The sequence below is a fragment of the Megascapheus bottae genome, chromosome 9 (assembly GCF_031878675.1).
Source record: "Megascapheus bottae isolate mThoBot1 chromosome 9, mThoBot2.hap1, whole genome shotgun sequence".
Classification (NCBI taxonomy): Eukaryota; Metazoa; Chordata; class Mammalia; order Rodentia; family Geomyidae; genus Megascapheus; species Megascapheus bottae.
Window position 1 is genome coordinate 48,582,041 of NC_143517.1, and position 19,759 is coordinate 48,601,799.

The 19,759-nt window shown below is 30.4% G+C and overlaps 1 protein-coding gene across 3 annotated transcripts in view; it reads right to left on the reverse strand.

Moving 5' to 3' along the window:
- The window catches only part of Csmd3 (CUB and Sushi multiple domains 3), an 842,017-nt gene that overhangs the window by 523,545 nt on the left and 298,713 nt on the right, over positions 1–19,759 (reverse strand). For 2 of the 3 annotated variants that reach the window (XM_090339294.1, XM_090339297.1), the window contains one exon: positions 449–526. The exons of the other annotated variant lie outside the window; for it this stretch is intronic. In XM_090339294.1, the coding sequence (XP_090195420.1) occupies positions 449–526 (78 nt within the window). The remainder of the gene's footprint in view (positions 1–448; positions 527–19,759) is intronic. 3 annotated transcript variants of the gene reach the window in all.

Here is a 19,759-nt window from a genome sequence, read left to right on the forward strand (position 1 = left end):
AATTAGCTGTAAGAAAGTACATTTACAATGAAAATTGCTGTGTAAAGTAAATATTCAGTAGAAAAATCAAAATTTTTTGGAAATAGAGATAAGTGAAAAAATTCCTGCAAGAAATCAATTAAGGGAATTGCCTCATTTGATCTCATATTCTTCAATTATACAACTTAATTCTTAGCATCTCAGAAGAACAAGACTTTTTTATATGTTGAAATTTGGAATAAATTTGAGCAAAAACATTACAACATTGGGATATTGTCACATCAATCCATTAACTCAGTGCATTTGTCAATACAGTAAAATATTGAATAACCATCATGCATGTTATCTAGATATTAATACAGTTATTTTAGTAAATGCACAAACGTTTGAATAAATCACACACGAACACCACAGACACCACAAAGTTCACTCTTGCACTAGAGAAAGTAACAAAAAGGTGTGCACTCACAGAGAGAAAACTTGTTGCTGTTGTCTTTCCCTGGAAACAATTTAAATCCTCTAGATTTAAAATCTATGGCCTTTTTCACTAGTTAAGAAAACAAACAAAAAACATATATCAGGAAATACAATTTGAAAATGAAATTCAAGTTAACAAATTCTGTTAGCATGGAATTATGCAAGTTAAAGGAATCGTTTTTTTAAAAGCTTGATATAGGTTACTCAGCAGAAAATAATAAAATAAAAATCAGTAGCTTAGGAGTGAAATATTGAACAATTTAATAGTAAGTTTTTTTAAAATGTATTGGAAGGAACTTATGCTTTTTCATAAATATTTTTAAATCCAAGATTTTATACCAAATTGAAATATTATCATAAACAACTTGACTTCATCAGATTTCATGGAATAAGTTGAACAAGAAAATTAAGCTATTCTGGTTTATTCAGATAGCAGAAACAATTAAATCTATTTGATTTTAAATGAGTTAAATTACCTAAAATACCTTTTTAGTTAGAATGATGTAAATGAGTTAAAATACATTGAAATCAGAAAAATATTTAATGTTTTCTGACCTTTCTGTTAGATTTTCCATAAATTATCATTGCTTTTGACTATAACCAACTATATATAACCAGTAAGGTTGGAATAGAAGTATGTGGGTTCCTGGTAATATTTAGAGATTTGCAACTACTTGAATACCAGTTCCAAACATAAGAGGTGATATCATATATTACATTGACCATATTAAAATATATAGAACTTAATGGTCTAAAAATATGTACCGCAGAAAGCAATGAAAAGCTTAGAACGCATTTTTAAAATTTGAAATATTCTAAGATAATTTTAACTATCATGAATGAAGAAGTTTTATTTATTTTTAGTTATAATGTGTTTAATTTACTCTATGTTCAATGTGTTTCAATTACTGATTTAAAAAACAATGTCAGGCATGGAGGCATAATTCTAGAATCCTGGCTATGGGAGATTTAAAATTTAAGACATTACATTAATGAGGATTGCTGCTAATGGTAGCAATAATAGGAAACCATATCAGAAAAATAGCTGAAGCAAAATGGGACTGGGTCTGGCTTAAGTGGTAGAGAATTTGCCTAGTAGAACATAACTGTAGAACATAACAAAAATAAACAAAAAAGAAAACTAATTCAGAACAATACTTACTCTTTTGACACCCATTGAAATAAGGCCTATTATTGTGATGTAAGGTAACCTAATGATATATTGAAATATCAGCTTCTTTTTTATAAAACATTCATCAATAATAAGATCGAAAGAAATATATAACTCTGCCAATTAAAATTAGAACTGTTTTTACATACTGCATTTTATCAAATTTATAGCAAGTAATAATATCTATAGACATTGTCATTAATTTGATATGAATTTGAATATAAAGAAAAACTGATTTTATTTGGTAACTTAATTTGGCATTTGCATTATTCTAAATCATTATTTTAAACAGTTGATTCAAGATTTTGATATTTGATTAATTTTACAACATTTTAAGGTAATTTATTTTCTTCTTAATATCTTGAAAAGTATGAAAACATGGACAGCCTGATAATTTATTAGAGTATATAATTATTAACAATCTACATTTACTACATGTGTAAATAGAGGAAAATGATCATAGGCATTAGATTTAAGAGAATCATTTCTTGACACTTATTAATTATGTAATTTGGAGTAGGATTTGGCGAATTCTCATCATTTTCTTCTCTTAAAAGAAACTGGAACTAAATGGCCAGTTAAACTCTTGGTGATCTTTGAATGATAAAATGCAAATTTTACCTAGTGTGAAGAAATGGGAGTATTTTTCTCCAGGGAGGTTTTCTGCTGTGACTCTCTAACACCCAGCCCCATTTTAACGTAAGTTTTATTCCCCTGAAGCAACCATTGACAGAAAATATAGTCCAACCACATGTAAAATTTCCCTGTTTCCAAATGGCTGATAAAATTTGTATCATGTGGCAGAGTGCTTAGGTTTTCCCAATCAAACATGAATAATAAGTCATGCTTTATTTGACCTTTAAGAATTATAAAGGACTCTGAGGAGCTAAGATATAAATGTAAACATATAAAATAATAAAAACAATAGAATGCTAGTAAACGAGGAGATATTTGCAGAATTATTTTTTAAGGTTAAATAGATCCATGTTATCAATAATCTGTTACTAAAGTCTGCGTTGTGAATGAAAGCGTGTAGGTGAGGAGATGACCTTTCAAGATGGTTGTGTGTGGGAAAGGATAGTAACTCAAAGCAAAGTCTACATTCCTATTCAGAACAGAAATAGCTATTTATGATAAAGAGTTTTAAGTATTTTACTGATTCTAAAAGGAAAAATCTTCATTTATTGCTCTATTTAATGGACACTACATAATTTCCCTTTATCGATTATATATGCTTTTATGTTGTCATATGTAAATAAGACCTATGATGCAAAAGATGTAAAGTAATGAGTAAAATGCATTTTAGGAGATAAAGGGAATTTTTTTTCTGGACCCAGGCTTGAGTTCAGGGCCTGAACACTGTCCATGGGCTTTCTCAAGGCAAGAACTCTACCACTTGTACTACTGCACCATGTTCTGGCTTCTTCTATGTACGTGGTACTGAGGAATCGAATCCGGGTCTTCGTGCGCGCTAGGTAAGCACTCTACCACTAGCTCAAACTCCCTTCATGGAGATAAAGGGTTTTAAATAATCATAACAGAATATTTATCTTCGCACAAAATTTAAATGTAGCAGCAATACATGTTTTAGACAACTTTCATAATTTGATTGAACACGTACTTACTGTACATTTTCATGAATTAGTAAAAATGAGTGAATATACCAGTTATCCATTATGTTACCCTGATTTACATTATGTATAACAAAGTAAATATTACATAGGGCAAATATTTTACTATACATATTTAATATCTATTACATGTCATCAAATTATTAATGTTTTTACTAATCATATTTAACTTACAAAATCTCCCTAATCTTTAAATTATGTGTTTCAGTAATAAGCATATAAAATTCATTTTATAAAGAGTCAAATGTAAAATACATTATATTTATTTACTGGTTAGGAGATGTTAAAATATAATTTGTTTTTGCAGTATTTGGATCTATTATTTCCTCAGGGGCAGAAAAATGTATTTTGTTTAGGTTGTATTTGTTTTCTTGTATGAATAAATACTTGAAGTGTTACTTCTGGGTCATTGAGATAAGACTATTTTGCTGTAAAAACTTACTGCATTAATCTCAAATTAGGAATGGTAAAGTGATAAAAAGAATAAGCATTTGGGATTAATCATACTCATTACAAAGCTACTTTTAAATATAAATTTACTCTGTAATAAATTTAGAAAGTATATATTGTATGACATCTATGCATGTAAACATAGTTAATTTCCTTTATTTTTGCTTCATTTACTGAATAATTGTGATCATATTTTAATTTTGGTACATTTCTTAATTTATGTTACATCCATTTTGTAATTTAATTTGTAGTTTTTGAAGGGGAAGTTGTGGTAGAAAGGACTAACAGTAGATGAACGATCAAATCTATCTTCCTTTTATTGCAAAATGGCTTTTGTTCTGTAATGTTCCTCAAAGCTTTTTTAAACCACGATTTTGTGTTACCACTATATCTTCCACATTAGTCTTTATGCTGCTGTTCTCAAATCATTTAAATCCTAAACTGCATCTAAAATCCTGTGTGTAGCAGGGAATGATTGTTGTGGTTTATGTCTCAACAAACATTCAGCTGTTTCTGCTCAAATTACATTTTGAAATTATTTGAAGAATAATGTGTGTCACAATAAAAAATTAAAAAGAATAATGTGTGTTATAAAACAATAATTTATGTATGCATATAAATAAAAGCTTGATTTTATCTGTTCATCATTATTTTCTGAAAGAGCATCTTGCTTTATTTTTTTATATTACCTTGTCTATTATAACTAATGAAGGATTTTTTTTTTGGTAGGAGGAGGAGAGTTGGAGGTTTTTGTGTTTTTGCTATTTTATTTTTCAGTGCCAGTTGCACTCAGTGAGGGATTGCACTCAGTGCATGGTTGCTGTTAGCCTGCACTTGTACAAGGCTAGCACACTGCCATTTGAGCTCCATTCCCAACTTTTTGGTGGTTTATTGAGATAAAAGTCTTACAGAATTTTCTTGCTTTGAATTATGATCCTTGGATCTCATCCCCCTGAATAGCTAGGCTTCCAGCTGTGAGCCATTTGTGCTCTGCAGTATTAGGAAATTCTTGTTTTGTAAAATTGTTATTAGAGAATTGAAGAATAAGCTAGAATTTTGAGAAAATACTTTTAAGTTGTTCTGACACTAAGATTCTGTTATATAAAGTCATAAGAAATCTCTTGGTTTACAGTTCCTGATTTGAAGATGAGTAAGCGTTTTTATTATGTAATCTCAAAAGTTACATATCCATAATGTATGATTCTATTTCATTGGCATGTGCCTATAGTGAAAAGTTGTGATTTGCAGGACATTTATGTCTCAAAATGAAGAAGCATATTTCAAATTAGTCAGTATAGCATTTTTATAAGAAACTGTCATTTTGTGTTTAGAGTGTTATTATAACAACCTGAAATACCCCTAATTTTCCAATTAGCGCATAATCTAATACAGTCAAATAAAATAAATAAGATATTCTAAATTTGTATTTATATTAAAATTCTAAGTTTGAACTTCTACTGATAATAAAATGTCCAATTACTACCACCCCTTACATTAAAACGGTTTTTCAATTGGTGCATGATAATTCTCTTGAAAACAAAAAATAAGTAATCATGACTAAATAGACTGATTTTTCAAAGTTTATTTCTTCGTAATTTCAAGGCTTATTTTCAATTATACAATGTCTGTCACTAATGCTTGGTATTGTGCATATTGTGTGGTTACTTTTCCTTTTTTTTTTTTAAATTTTGGCCAATCTTGGCTTGAGCTCAGGGCCTGAGCACTGTCCTTGGGGTTTCTCAAGGATAGAGCTCTACCACTTGAGCCACAGCACCACTTTCCAACTTTTTCTGTGTATGTAGTTTCAAGGAATCGAACCCAGTCTTCATGCATGCTAGACAAGCCCTCTACCACAAGACCAAACTCCCGGCACAATGATTACTACTTTTAACTTTTAGTTAATTAAAATAGTTTATTTGCTTTATACCCCTCCAAATTTGATTATATTAATAGAAGGCACATTTATTTTATGTAAAACTTAATAGCTGACTTACATATGTGTATAATATTTGAGATTAATGACCTATCAAGTTTAGCATTCTCAGTGGATTTATTTACAAAATCTCTCAGAAATTGACTAGCTTATGATATTTGTGGCTTTTCCCTTGATGGACTGGATATTGACACACATGTTTCCTAGACCTGTGAAGTAAGATATATGCATTAATATCTTCATTAAAATGTAAGAAACTCCTTCAGTTGACCATAGATGTTTGAAAATAGATTTGAGATTTTAAAAAAAAGAGGAGGAATGACTAATAAAACCATGACTCTGAGCTTCCTTAGGGATTTGGATTTGAAAACTATGTAACTATGGTGATGTATTTTCTTCATTTACATTTCTAAAAACGTCAAAGTTAGCATTGTTAAGTATTCTGTAGTTTGGTTGTATTGGTTTTACAGAGTTCTTTTTTGGAACATATTTATTATTAAGGTGTCTATTTGGGGATTTCTTCCATTTGGTCCTTTGCAGGAAGGAATAACATGGTGATACAATAAGAATGTAAAGACAGGTTTGGGGACTCGCTGTGTTACTCACGCCTCTGTGTTCCGTCATATTAAGTGAAGTAAGCCAGACTCAAAGGAACTTAGTCTCAATGGTTTCCCTCATTTGTCATAATCAGTAGAAACCTTGGGCTCTAATAGCAGAGATCTGCAATAGAGCAAAACCTTGATACATAAGGCCATATAGTAGGAAGCTAATTGAAAAGACCTCCAGGATATGGAAACAAAAGCCATATAATGAATGATTGTTGATGATTGTTGTCCTTAATGCACTACGTTATCTCTCATCTCTTTTGCTGTCCCTTGGTTATCTCATATTGTTACAGTATCTCACTTTGTTATCTGATATATTGGATTTATTTGTATTTGGTTATTTGAAATTTGATAGGGAAGTGGGGAAAACCAAGGGGGGGGGGGCTGGAGGGGAGGGTAATGGGGACCAAGACATGTGAAAGGGTATCAATATATGTGAATTAATTTACCTTCTATCTGGCAAATATCATGTAACCCTTTTATTAATTACAATAATAAAAAAGAATGTAAAGATATCCCCATTGACTCTGTTTTCTTATCTTTTATGAAAGGTAATATTTGAACTAAAATACACAGAAGAAATCATATTTGATTTACAAAAGTTACAAAAGCAATTTTCAACAGGTCATAAGATGATACCTATAATTAATCATGCTTATAGATTAAATGGGAAAAAAAACATTCTAGAAGTCACTTATAAATACTAGAAAAATTATTTGAAACAAAATATTTTATTACATACTATGTTTAAAATGAAGGAGATTTTTTTGTAATAAATAAGAATAGCCACAATTTCATGAAAAAATTATATTGTGTGACTAAATATGTTGTAGAGAAATAGATATACTGGAAATATGCAGACATAAAATATTTATAAAACTAAAATGTGGTATTGTACTCCTAAAGATTATAAAAGTGTGATATATATTTATTTTTTTATCTAAAAATCATTAGAGATAGCTCCAAAAGTCTGCTGTTTTTTTCATTTTTGAAATTTACTATAATACTATACTACTTTGGGGTATTAAACATTCATATTGAATGTGTATGTGTATAATATAAGAAACACTCAACTATAACTGGAAAATTATATAATGAAATAAATTACCACTGTTTACTTATAGGCAAACTCTTAATTGAGCACATAGGAAGTCTCTAAATATTAGTCATTTATATTAATATTAAAAGTTACAATTTTAATTATTCATAATTTTTTGACAGGACATTAATATTTTAAAACTTTTTCTATTATGTACTTTTCACTATGCATGCATAATGTACAATTTGTTACAATTTCCTCTGAATTTAACTTAAATATTACTTCTATAAATGAAGTTAGAAAACTCTGTGTCTTTAACAAAGTATCAAGTACGGTAGGAATGCACTATATTAAGTATGTAATAATATTTTATTATTCAAGTTTATAAATGTTATTTCATATTTTATAATAGTCTTGCTACAGAATTTTTCAAAAATATCATATTACATTTAAAAATGATGATATTGAAGAAATAGAACTCAATGTTTACACAAGGAAGATTTGGAATCCAATTTTTTTTATTTGAAATTATATCTACATGTAACTATGAAGAGACTTCTGAACAAATAAAAACATTCTATAAAACTACTATGTTAATTTTTACTGGACTTATAGGTTGAATTAATCTGTTTACACTGGCTGATTGTGAAAAGCTGCAATTGATTATTGGGTAAAGGCTATCACATTAATGTATGAGCTCTCTTCCTCTGACAAAGGTAATAAATCCGGGAAGCCATCACACTTGCATAGGTAGCAACAGATGCAGCCATGATGTTTGGCATAAAGGCCCTACAGTTGGGGTGTGATGTAAAATGTCAGGAGTATAGGCAAAATGTGTATTTTTATATTCTCTTTAGGATTTCTTATAATTGGCATAATAAAAGACACCATATGGAAAATTATCATTGGTACAGTTTGCAGATACTTTTAACACTTTAGAATTTTCCCAGGATTTTAATTAAGTTTTTGATCCTCATTTTCTGACTAGGTCAAATTAGCTTTGGCCCTACCAATAAATATTAAGTATCAACTTTATGCATTTCCTTAGGCCTTGTTTTGTTGGATTAGTAATATATGGTTTGTTTGAAATTGATATCCTTCATCCATTAATTAATTTTCCTCTAATTTCACTATTAACCTAACCAAGAAAAAGTATAATATGAATACTTTCTCATTTAAATTATGGTAATAATGCATCATACATTTATTTTATATTAAATCAAAGGCTTTTATTTGTGTTCATTGTAATGCCTACTAAATGAGAAAAAAAGAAAGAAACCGAAAAATTGTCACAGTTCAGGACTTAATTCAGAGAATGGGTGGTGGGTATATTTCTTTACAATTTCATTAGTGCAATGAATCATTTCCAATTAAAACCGAATGTTGGTATTTTCATAGGTAAAGATATTTTTTCATTCCCGTCATGTCAACCCTGGATTTTTCCTAAGTTGTTCTTCAGATGATATTTTATCAATACCTGAATGGTGCTTAACAACATAGTTGAGCTCTGATATGTGCATTCCATGAAAAGTTGAACAGTTAAATTAATGGCTGTTCTAAAAGCAAAACAGTTGCCATAACCCAGCTGAGTTTTATATGCCCATTTTCCTTCTCCAGATTTATTCTCATTCTCCACTTTAAAGTTTCACCCCTCTAGAGAGTTGATATAAATATATAAGCTTACTAGACATACTGAACTGTTTTACCTGCCAAAAATCACAAACTCAAGTAATACTACAGATCGCCTGAAAATAAAAAAAACAAATTATTTATTATAAGTACTGTTGATAATTTTTAACATTTTAATGTTAGAAGCATAGGAGACAATCTATAGACTCCTCTGTCCTCTGAGTACATCCAACAGGAAAATGGATGGAGGAAGGAAAGATGAGAATGGTATTGAGTTTCATAGTTTCCCTTATATCTTCATCAATTCGAATTCATCTATGCTGTTAAAATTTAAGAACCTTGGCTCTTTCCAGCCAGTTAGTTGTATAGGACTATTTGGGACGCATTGCCTTTTACATGTTAGACTAGGAATCAGCGCCAACTCCCAGCTGCTATTATAATACAACCAGTTGTGGTTTCTAGAATAATTTGGGGAAAAAAGGTACCATTCTCTTTTTCAAGTCATCTACTTCTCTCTAAGAGCAATGTTTATTGGTTGGTTGATTTGGTCAAGGATAAGGATTTGAACTCAGTACTCAGTGCATTGTCTTATTTGCTGATGATCTACCAAATAAGCCACACCTCCAATATCAAGCACAACATTCTGTTGTTTCCAAATGGATACTAGTAGGTGTATCCCTGGTACATGAAAACCTTTAAAGATCTGATATTAAATATATGGAACAGGAAACCATATTTAACAACAGTTCTAAATTAATTTATGGTTTACTGACATTTATGTTTGTGTCAGGAGAACGTCTGTATAGGTGATTGTCACCCGACCATTTGTTTCTCTGGGTATATTAAAGTGTTTTGAAGGTCTATGCTACAGGATGGTAAACTTAGATTTTCACAACTAGTTGTACAAATAGTATTAATAAATCATGATCGTGTAGATAAAAAAAGAAAGTTAATTGAATTGGCACTGTTGAATTTGAAGAGCACTTGGATTAAGGACAAAAACTACAAAATAAAAAGATAACCAGAACTTGAGATGATTACTTACAACTTTAGCAAAATTTATACCTGATTGCAACAGGTTTGTTGTTAAACAAAGCTATGTATTCTAATTCCACAGGGGCTATCAAAAGTGGTTAAAATTTAATGTGTGAAAATTAAAATTCCATGCTACTCTTTGACCTAAGTTAATATGTTTCATTTTCATTTTAAGAGATTTTTTTTTAGGAAACTAAGGTTTATTTTCTTTGGAAAGTTCCAAGTGTGTGTGTGAGGGGGTCCATTCTATTTATTGAAACTTGCTGCAAACACTAATTAACTTGTGTCTATTCATTATAGACTAGCTCCCATGAAATTCTTTCCACAGATATGGATATGGAGAAAGGCTGGATGAATTGCTCAGAAAGTATATCTTTGTACCATGTAAACTTTTATTTGACTCTAAAGCTTCAAGTCTAGCATCTACTCCACCACTGAGCTATGAGTAATAGCATCCCTTATACTCAATTAAAACATCAAATGTACATCTTAGAAAACACAAATTAATGGAGTAAGTGCAATTTATTCTTATTCCTTCATTGTAACTCATACAAAATTTATAATAATTAGTACTACCTGATTTTATGTACTTTTTACTTTAACAAGGATTAGCAGCTTAAAATGATTTACTATCGAAGAGATGTTTATTTGCTTATATCTCCAAGTATAATATGCCTGGAAGTATCATCATAATAAGGTACTTTATTTCAAAAGTATATAAACAGGAATAAAATAGACATTATAAAAGCAAATTACTAATCGAAATTCATTATCTTAAAAATAATATAATCTTGGCTTGATTCTATTCTAACAAGACTTTTTCCTAATTTCAGCCTATTCTCAAAAGTGTCTACCCTCTTTTAATCGCAAGATCAAATAAGCCTTTTAATCTCATTTGGATTAGAAAGAAATGAACAGACTTTCAAAGATCAAGCCCAAACACTAAAAGAAACAATAGTCCATTTATGGGATACAAATGATACACTTGTAAGGAGAAAAGTATCATATATAGTAGCTTACAAATCTAACACTATAGAGTTCTGCCATATATGAAGGTTCTGTTCTTCTAAAATTTGCAAAGATTAATTGTGTGATTTCACTTGGTGCACAGCAGGGGAGCCATATGCTTTAGAAAGCTACATACAAGAAAAGCAGCTTGTCGCAAAAGTGGGTGAAAATGCCCTGAAATAATTCTGAACAAGATAAAAATGGCTCTAACATAGGTCCATTTCTTCTACTCTAAAAAACAGAGGGGGAGTCCTTTGGCATCATTTTGAACACAAATAGAAAGTCTAGACCTTTCAGAATATTTTGATAAAGAAAATGATTTAAAAATCATATTGAATATTCATTGTGACCGTCTCATATTCAAATTAAATAATGTATAAAAACTTTGTTCTGTCTTACTTTAAATTCATTTCTTTAGATAGATTCAGCACCTATTGATATATTTGTTTTCTTATATTTCTATCAATAAAAATGAGAAATATCATTTTAGTATAAAATCAACAAACATATCTTAATATTGTTGACCATAGTAATGTGGCAAAATTAGAAAATATTATTGTAAGACCATAGAATTAGGGAAAATATGGAAGTTCTTTTAGACGTATTGAAAAAAACAAGAAGATTGGTTATCAGAATCACTTTGCATTTCTACATAAGACAAACTCAAAACAGGGTGTAAGGAGGCACAGGATAAAAACATTAAAGTGGTTAACTGCAGATTTGTAATGTATGAATTAAATAAAATAGTGCTGCTTAATGTTGCTGTATAAGCTCTCTGGTATTTATATTCTTTTATCTAAAGCTTCTCAAAAGAGACTGGGTTCACAAGTAAATCCTAACATTTTATACTTTTGTCTTGTTTCTTTTAAAAAGGAAATCATGCAACAAACATTGAAAGAAAGTAGAAATATAAAATCATCATTACTATTATGATTGACATTATTTTGATAATTTCACAAATGCAATGAAAGAGTTAATGAAACAGAAATGAAAATGATATACAATAATTAAGTAGCAGAGTAATAAATTAATTTATTTATTTATGGATGCAGATTTTTCAGTAGCCACAAATACCAACACAAAACTCAATTATCCATGTAATAATAACAATAACAACAACAATAGAGACACTGAGGGAAAATGACAAAAAGAAAAAAGCTGAAAATGACAGGATATTGATAAAGTGCATATGACATGCTAAATATTTATATGTATTTCTCTCCAAATGTTGACAATTCCCTATTTTTGGCATACTTTAACTATAACATTGTCCAAAATTAATTCCAAATTCATAAACAGAGGCATCTCATAAGATCTAAATTTAACCCAAATGTTTCTCAGTTTGTAAATTGTACCATGTTGATTTATATTTCCCAGATACTACTAAAGTAAAAACATCAGTTAGTCTTCTAAGGAAAGACCAGGACATTCAAATAGACAAACATAATTTCAATATCAGTATTAAAACAGAGTTTAAATACTTGCTGATCAGAATATTTATTTGGTCATCCTTTTATGTTTTATATCTTAATCTTTCAAGGATTTGAAGAAAAGTTAAAATCTGATGCATACTTTTTCTTTTGTTCCTTGTCAACACATTTCAAGGTATGAAATATAGGATAAAAACCTAAAATGATAAGCTAACATCTGGCTTGGTATTAATTTTGTTTCTCATCCATTTATACATCGAATCTTACAGTAAAATCATAATAAATGTCCACAGACTAATCATTGTGTTGACCATTATTTTCATGAAGACTGATTCTGAAAAATCTGTCTTAAAGGACCATTTCTAGTCATGAATTTATCTATCTTAAAGTCATTATTAGGTAATTTCAGTGTAGGTTTAAGATACCAGTCAGGTTAGATTTATCAACATGATTCATACTGTAAGATAATCTCTTGAGGCAATACTCAGAGATAGAACCGCTGCCTGTGATAGCTATATTTGCACACTTACTATCCTCTTCTATCTACTTGCCACTTCACATAAGAATATAACATCAATAATCCTTAGAAATGCAGAATTAAGACCCCTGTTCCATGCTATCAAGTCAATACCTACATTTTCACAAGCTTGCCAGATTATTTGTGTCAATATTGGATCAGAGTCTATAATATGCAGACTCAGCTGAAAGTTAACACACATTTACTCATTTTCTCTGTTTATAGTTCCTTAAAATTGAATTTCAACCTTTTGTCAACATTATTTCTTTCTATTCCATGTCACAACCCATGAATGATTTATATTGACAAACTTTTCTATTTCTAAAACCTTAAAATGAAATAGTTTGTACCTCCTTGTTTCCCAAGTAATCACATTAATCTAATAATGCCTTGATGTCTGGTAATAATAGGCTTTTTATTTCTCAATAGAAGTCATTTTTTTTCTAATTTCTTATTTAAAAAAAATCTGTTTGCTATAAGTTCTGTGGCTCCAGAGCATGGAAGAGAACATTTGTAGGAGTCTGTCTCCTTCCTGCTAATTAGGTCTTGGTTTAAATTTTAATTTAATGAGAAACCTATATGATCATCAAAACCAACATAGCTACCCAAGAATACAATATCTTGTAGCCTGTTGTCATTTACTATACATCCATTTTGTAAAATGTGATCATTAATTTCACAATTCTCCTTTTTTCCCACAGATTTTGAATGAACATAAAACAAAAAAGGATCATCTCAGTATTATTCAATATTGTATTTAAACAACTGGAAAAGTGTAGGACAGCAAGAATGGGGAAGAGAAAACAAGAAAATACAGAAATGAGAGAAAGGGTTCAAAAGTGTATAGAAAAGGAAAAGAGAAAACAAGTGAGAAAGAATGAAATTAATGAAATAAGAGGTAAATTATACAATGCAGCTGTGAAAAATATAGCAATAAGCATTCTCATATAGCATTAGGAGTAATCATGCCTAAAGCTATGAGTGAACTCTCAAACAGTAAAATTTAGGAATTTGAGCCATATTCATGAGCACTGAATCCATAGAAAATATTTGTATGGTTGATTTCACCTCTCCTAGATTTATTAGTTCATTGACACTCTCTAAATAGCTTGTCAGTAGGAAGAAATTTTATGATTCTTGTAGACCAATTATAAATGTAAGCACTGAAAAACATTTATATATGAAAATTCAGACACAATGAAAATGTATAGATGGTATATGCTTTTTATTAGTACAGCTAGTAGTAATTACAGGATTATAGTATTCTTTAAGCATATACATGTGTCTTGTGCTGGGCATTGGTGGCTCACACCTATAATCCTAGCTAGTCAGGAGGCTGAGATATGAGCATCACCATTAAAAACCAGTCCAGGGATGAAGGTCTGTAAGACTCTCGTCTCCAGTTAACTGCCAGAAAACCAGAAGTGGTGTTGTGGCTAAAGTGGTACAATGCTAACATGGGGCCGATGAGCTCAGGGACAGTGCTCAGGCCCAAAGTTCAAGCCCCACAACTGACACAAAACAAGAAAGAGAAAGAAAGAGAGGAAGGAAGGAAGGAAGGAAGGAAGGAAGGAAGGAAGGAAGGAAGGAAGGAAGGAAGGAAGGAAGGAAGGAAGGAAGGAAGGAAGGAGGGAAGGAGGGAGGGAGGGAGGGAGGGAGGGAGGGAGGAAGGGAGGGAGGGAGGGAGGGAGGGAAGGAAGGAAGGAAAGAAGGAAGGAAGAGTTTTGAACACTGAGCCTGTCCATACATCAATGCATATCTGAATATCTTATCTGCAATTGAGGAATTTAAAATTCTGAAATATGCAAACTATATTTTAACCCAATCAAACAGTTTATGAATCTTTCCAGTGAGTCAGTTTGAATTAATGAGGGTCAGAAACCTGTGCCAGATGAGAGACTTACTCTCTTTTTTATACAATAAAACAGCATGCTATTCTGGTCTCTGCCATTTTTTGTTTCAGAATACGGACTCATGTATATTCTCAGCAAGATATACTTACAAAATGACTTAATATTAGCATTTTCGATGTGAGAATGCTCATGAAGCGTAAAACTGAACAAAAGTGAGACCACATGTATTGGATTACAACTTCATACTCTGTAAAAATCCTCAGAGTTTTCTGGAAACATTAGATTTTTGTAAAGTGGAAACTATTTTAAAATTATGGTATACATTTTACTTGTAATCCTATTTCCACAAAGTGGGGATTGTACTAAGAATTGAATTAGTATTTGAAATGAAGTTGTTATTTATTATTGATTTTTCATTTCTGAAGTAAAATAGAAATTTTCCATGTATAGTATTTAGTAGTCTGCTTTCTTCATTTGCTTTAAGCTTTTCCAATGATCAGATGGTCACTTTTGAAACTATAAATTGCAGTGAAAATGCTCTGATTTTGTTTATAATAAAATTGCCAACCCTACATGAAAGTTTTTATGCTTAGCCATTTTCCTCTTAAAGATGGCAATAACAAATAGTGTACTTATTTTAAAAATGTTGATTAAACTATTTTCTTTTTAATACTCCTTTTGAAGAAAATATACATTATATCATCTCAGTAATTTTGTATGTTGAAATGCAAAATGGAACTCTAGTCATATAAACATTTGCATTTAACATGCTGTCGAAATATTGTCTACATTTTGTCAAAACAGACTACAGCTAGGCACCAGTGGTTTATGCGTGTAATCACAGCTACTCCGGTGGCTGTGATCTCGGTATCACGTTCAAAGCCACCCCAGGCACTAAAGTCCACGAGACACTAGAAAACTGGAAGTGGCACTGTGGCTCAAGGAGTAGGGTAGTAGCCTTGAGTGGAAGAGCTCAGGGCTGCTTACACATATTTAACTGCATATGATATTATTGGTATTCACTTTATCTTACACTGAGAAATATAATGAAAAGGAATTGGCAATTGTCATATACTTATATAAAAATTAATTCAAAGGACCTTATATTCTGAGCATAAAGTGTATAAGAGGACTGCTCATTGATAGTAGACAGAAATTTTCAGCAAATTGAGAGAGAAGTAGAAATGCCATTCTAACAATCTCTATGGAAATAGACATTAAAATAATTTTTTGTGAGCTGGAAGCCTAGCATGCACGAAGACCCAGGTTCTATTCCTCAGTACCACATACATAGAAAAAGCCGAAGTGGTGCTGCTGTAGCTCAAGTGGTAGAGCTCTAGCCTTGAGAAAGCCCAAGGATAGTGCTCAGGCCCTGAGTTCAAGCTCTAGGAGTGGCAATATAATAATAATAGTAATAATAATAATAATAATTTTTGTGTACTAGAATATATTTTAATGTTTTTAAGTGATATAGTATCAATCATAATTTCATGAGGATAAATTTTAGTTATAATCTGTTATTTGATAACTTAAAATGCTTAATATAAAGTTTCATAAATAATCTATCTAAAATTTGAATGAATGGATGAATGACTGGATGAAAACTAATCTGGAAATATGTAGACTAGATTTTAATACAAGTTACGCCAAATCCCAATTTTCTCCAAAAAATGATGCTGTAATAAATTAATAGAAATATTAAAGCTACAAATGCAAATCACTTATTATATTAGATGATATATTTATATAAGTGTCATTTAAATCAACTTTGGATTGCTATTTTTCAACTCTAATACTGAACTATACATTTTAGTGTAACTGGAAAAAATAAATAGAAAAAAAGTTTCAAAAGAGTCTTACATTTAAGTCAATAGACAATTTCAATGGTTTAAAACAGCATTAGACATATGCTACAAATTTCAATATATCTGTGCTTTTTAATTTTTTAAAGAATTATTTTTATTATCTACAGCTTAGGCCTTCTTTGACTTTTAAATGTAGAAAGAGTCCCTCCTCTTTAAGACTATTTTAAAAATACTGTGATGACACTGTAACTTTCAATAAATTTTAATTGTGTAAAAAATGCAGACTATTCAACAGCAAGGTACTCAACTGTATTGTTATCTATTATTCATTATAATGCCACATACATAAGAAGATCTAGTTAAAATATGGTGGGTAGTAATAAATATAAATATAGCACTATAGTTGACTACTCATATCAGCAACTCAAAACCCTATGAGGTATTCATAGTTCCTATGTTGTGGCTCAGGTATTGAATTTATTACTCAATTTCATAATGTTCAAAAAGGGAACAGTTTATGATCAGCCTAGTTCTCGGAACTAGAAGATCAATATTGACTCTAATCAATTTAAATTTATATTTCTTCTAATAAAAATAAATATATTTTAACTCTTCCACCTCTGTCACATTACTCCTTACAGGAATCTTAACTTAGAATGGTGAATGTATAACTGGATCTATTTTCATGGAGTGAGAAACTAGTAAAAGCTCATGGAATCTGAACAATCTCAGTAATAATAGGTTGTACAAATCAACAAGAACCCATCTACCCAAACAAAATTTCCATTGTGAGAACAGAAGATATGCAGGCAGCACATTGAGGCAGTATGGCTATGGCTAACCTCCTTCTCAAAATTTCAACAAATATAAATATTATGATTATTCTCTCCTTTTCCTCTTTAGTGTTCTCTGAGCTCTAAAATTTTGTTTCAAAGGTGGAAAATTCAGTACAACTTTCTATTACTCAGAACAGAGAGTAAAAAATGTTAATCTTAAATTTAAATAAAACTGATGATATTTAATTAAGTTATATAATAAAATTAACTGAGTCTTACCCAATACTGGATTGTAAAGATCTTTGACAAATACCACAAGCTTATTTTTTTTCAGATTCATTCTATAGTTGTTATTACAAAAAAAAATTATAGTTAATTATAGTTTAATTTATCATAAACTAGCACACAGATTTAAGTCAATACACACACAAGTAACAGGTACTGAATATTCTATGCAAATTTACCTTTTTATATTTTCCTTTGTTTACAATAATTGTGTATCTAGTAAATATTTCAATGAAAATATATAAATTAGAAGGAAGTAATATCCAGGAGACACTGACATCTTTAATAGTACTATATACAAAACAAGCAAGAAATAATTATCTCAGACTACAAAATATCATAGACTTAAAAATTTAAAATTCTTTGCTATTTGTATTTTACTGCTTAAATTATGATTAGTTCAGCAAAATAGTATCTATTGCATTATACAAATATTTGTTTGTAAGAAACCTATTAAACTTGCAGTTAAATTGTGATTATGAATATCCTTTGATTTTGTAAACATATGTAAACAAAGCTGGGGTTGGTGGCTCATACCTGTAATCCTAGCTACTGAGATCTTAGGATCAAGGTTCAAAGCCAGCCCCAGCACAAAAGGAGCTGAGACACTTATCTCCAATTAACCTCTAGAAAATGGGAAGTGGGGCTTGGCTCAAGGGGCTCAAGGAGCTGAAGAGCTCAGGGACAGCATCTAGGTCGAGTTCAAGCCCCAAGAGCCATACACACACAAAAAACAAAAAACAAAAAATAAAAAACATACTAATCATTATTATTGCTTGATATTGTGAGTTTTCATGTAGTAATATATTTACAGTAAATTATTTTAGGTCCATGAAATTATTTCTATAAAAATTGATAAACTGTGAAAAATTTGAGGAAATCTTAAATGCTAAAACATACAGATATTTCATTAGAAGATAATTTGAACACAGTATTTAAAGTGAATATATAAGTATTACTTTGGCATATATTTTCTATAAACATCTATAAGTCAGCAACTTTAATAGACTCTGTAAATGAAGCATGCAAATGACCTATTTATGTTATTTGATTCTCAATTTCTTATCCTGAGAGATTAAGATCTTACAGTTTTATAGGAAAGACATACGTCCACCAAATTTTTTGTGGTAGAAGCATGTGTTACAAGAACAAGTTATGAATGATCAAGTTTTCTTACAAATAATAATTTGTAAGGGGCCAGGAGTATGGGTTAGTGGTAGAGTGCTTGTCTAGCTTGCATGAAGCCCTGGGTTCAATTCCTTGGTACCACATACATAGGAAAAGCCAAAAGTGTTACTGTGGCTCAAGTGGCAGAGGCCTAGTCTTGAGCACAGAGAATCTCAGGGACAGCACCCAAGCTGTAAATTCAAACCACATCAATAGTAATAAATAATAATAATAATAATACTGGAATTAGAATATTTGATTGAAAGAAATATGGACTAGCTCTTGAGAACTGTTCAGGGCAGAAAGGAACATGGTTAAGTTTGGAAAACAAAAAAAAGTGAACATAAAAGGAGGTGATTATGAGAAGTCCAGGAGTTGATTTTCATGACATAGGTACAAGGCAGATAATGCAGACTTCATTTATTACAAAGGGTTTGTTTACTTTAATCCTGGATCACTGAAATATTATTTAATGTTTGATAAAGTGGAGTAATATTTGAGAATATTTTTAATGAAAAAGAGTAAATTAAGCAATTAGTTTGGGGTTTTCCTCACTGAGTCTTATTTAAAATATAACTTAAGTAAGCATTCTCTGAATAGATTTTGCAACTGATTAACTACAGAAAACTTATGAATTTACAAATCTCTATGCACCACCAAGATCATTTTCTCTATGTTATGTACTCTTACCTAACTCTTTTCACAGGAAGAGTCATGTATTATTTATTTTTTATTTATCCTATAACAGATTTTAATGTACTCAGGAAACATATTAGTCATGTTCTTTGAATTGGAATTATTTATTTATAAAATATTATTTGATATTGGCCACTTCCTGTTCAGATATTTGTACCTGCCAGAAATAAAGTCTTTCCCTTTTTATCAAGTCAGAAAAAAGCTACATTTTGAGAAATTAAAAATAAAAGAACATTAGTAATACATACAAAATTGATTCCTTATTCTCTCCAT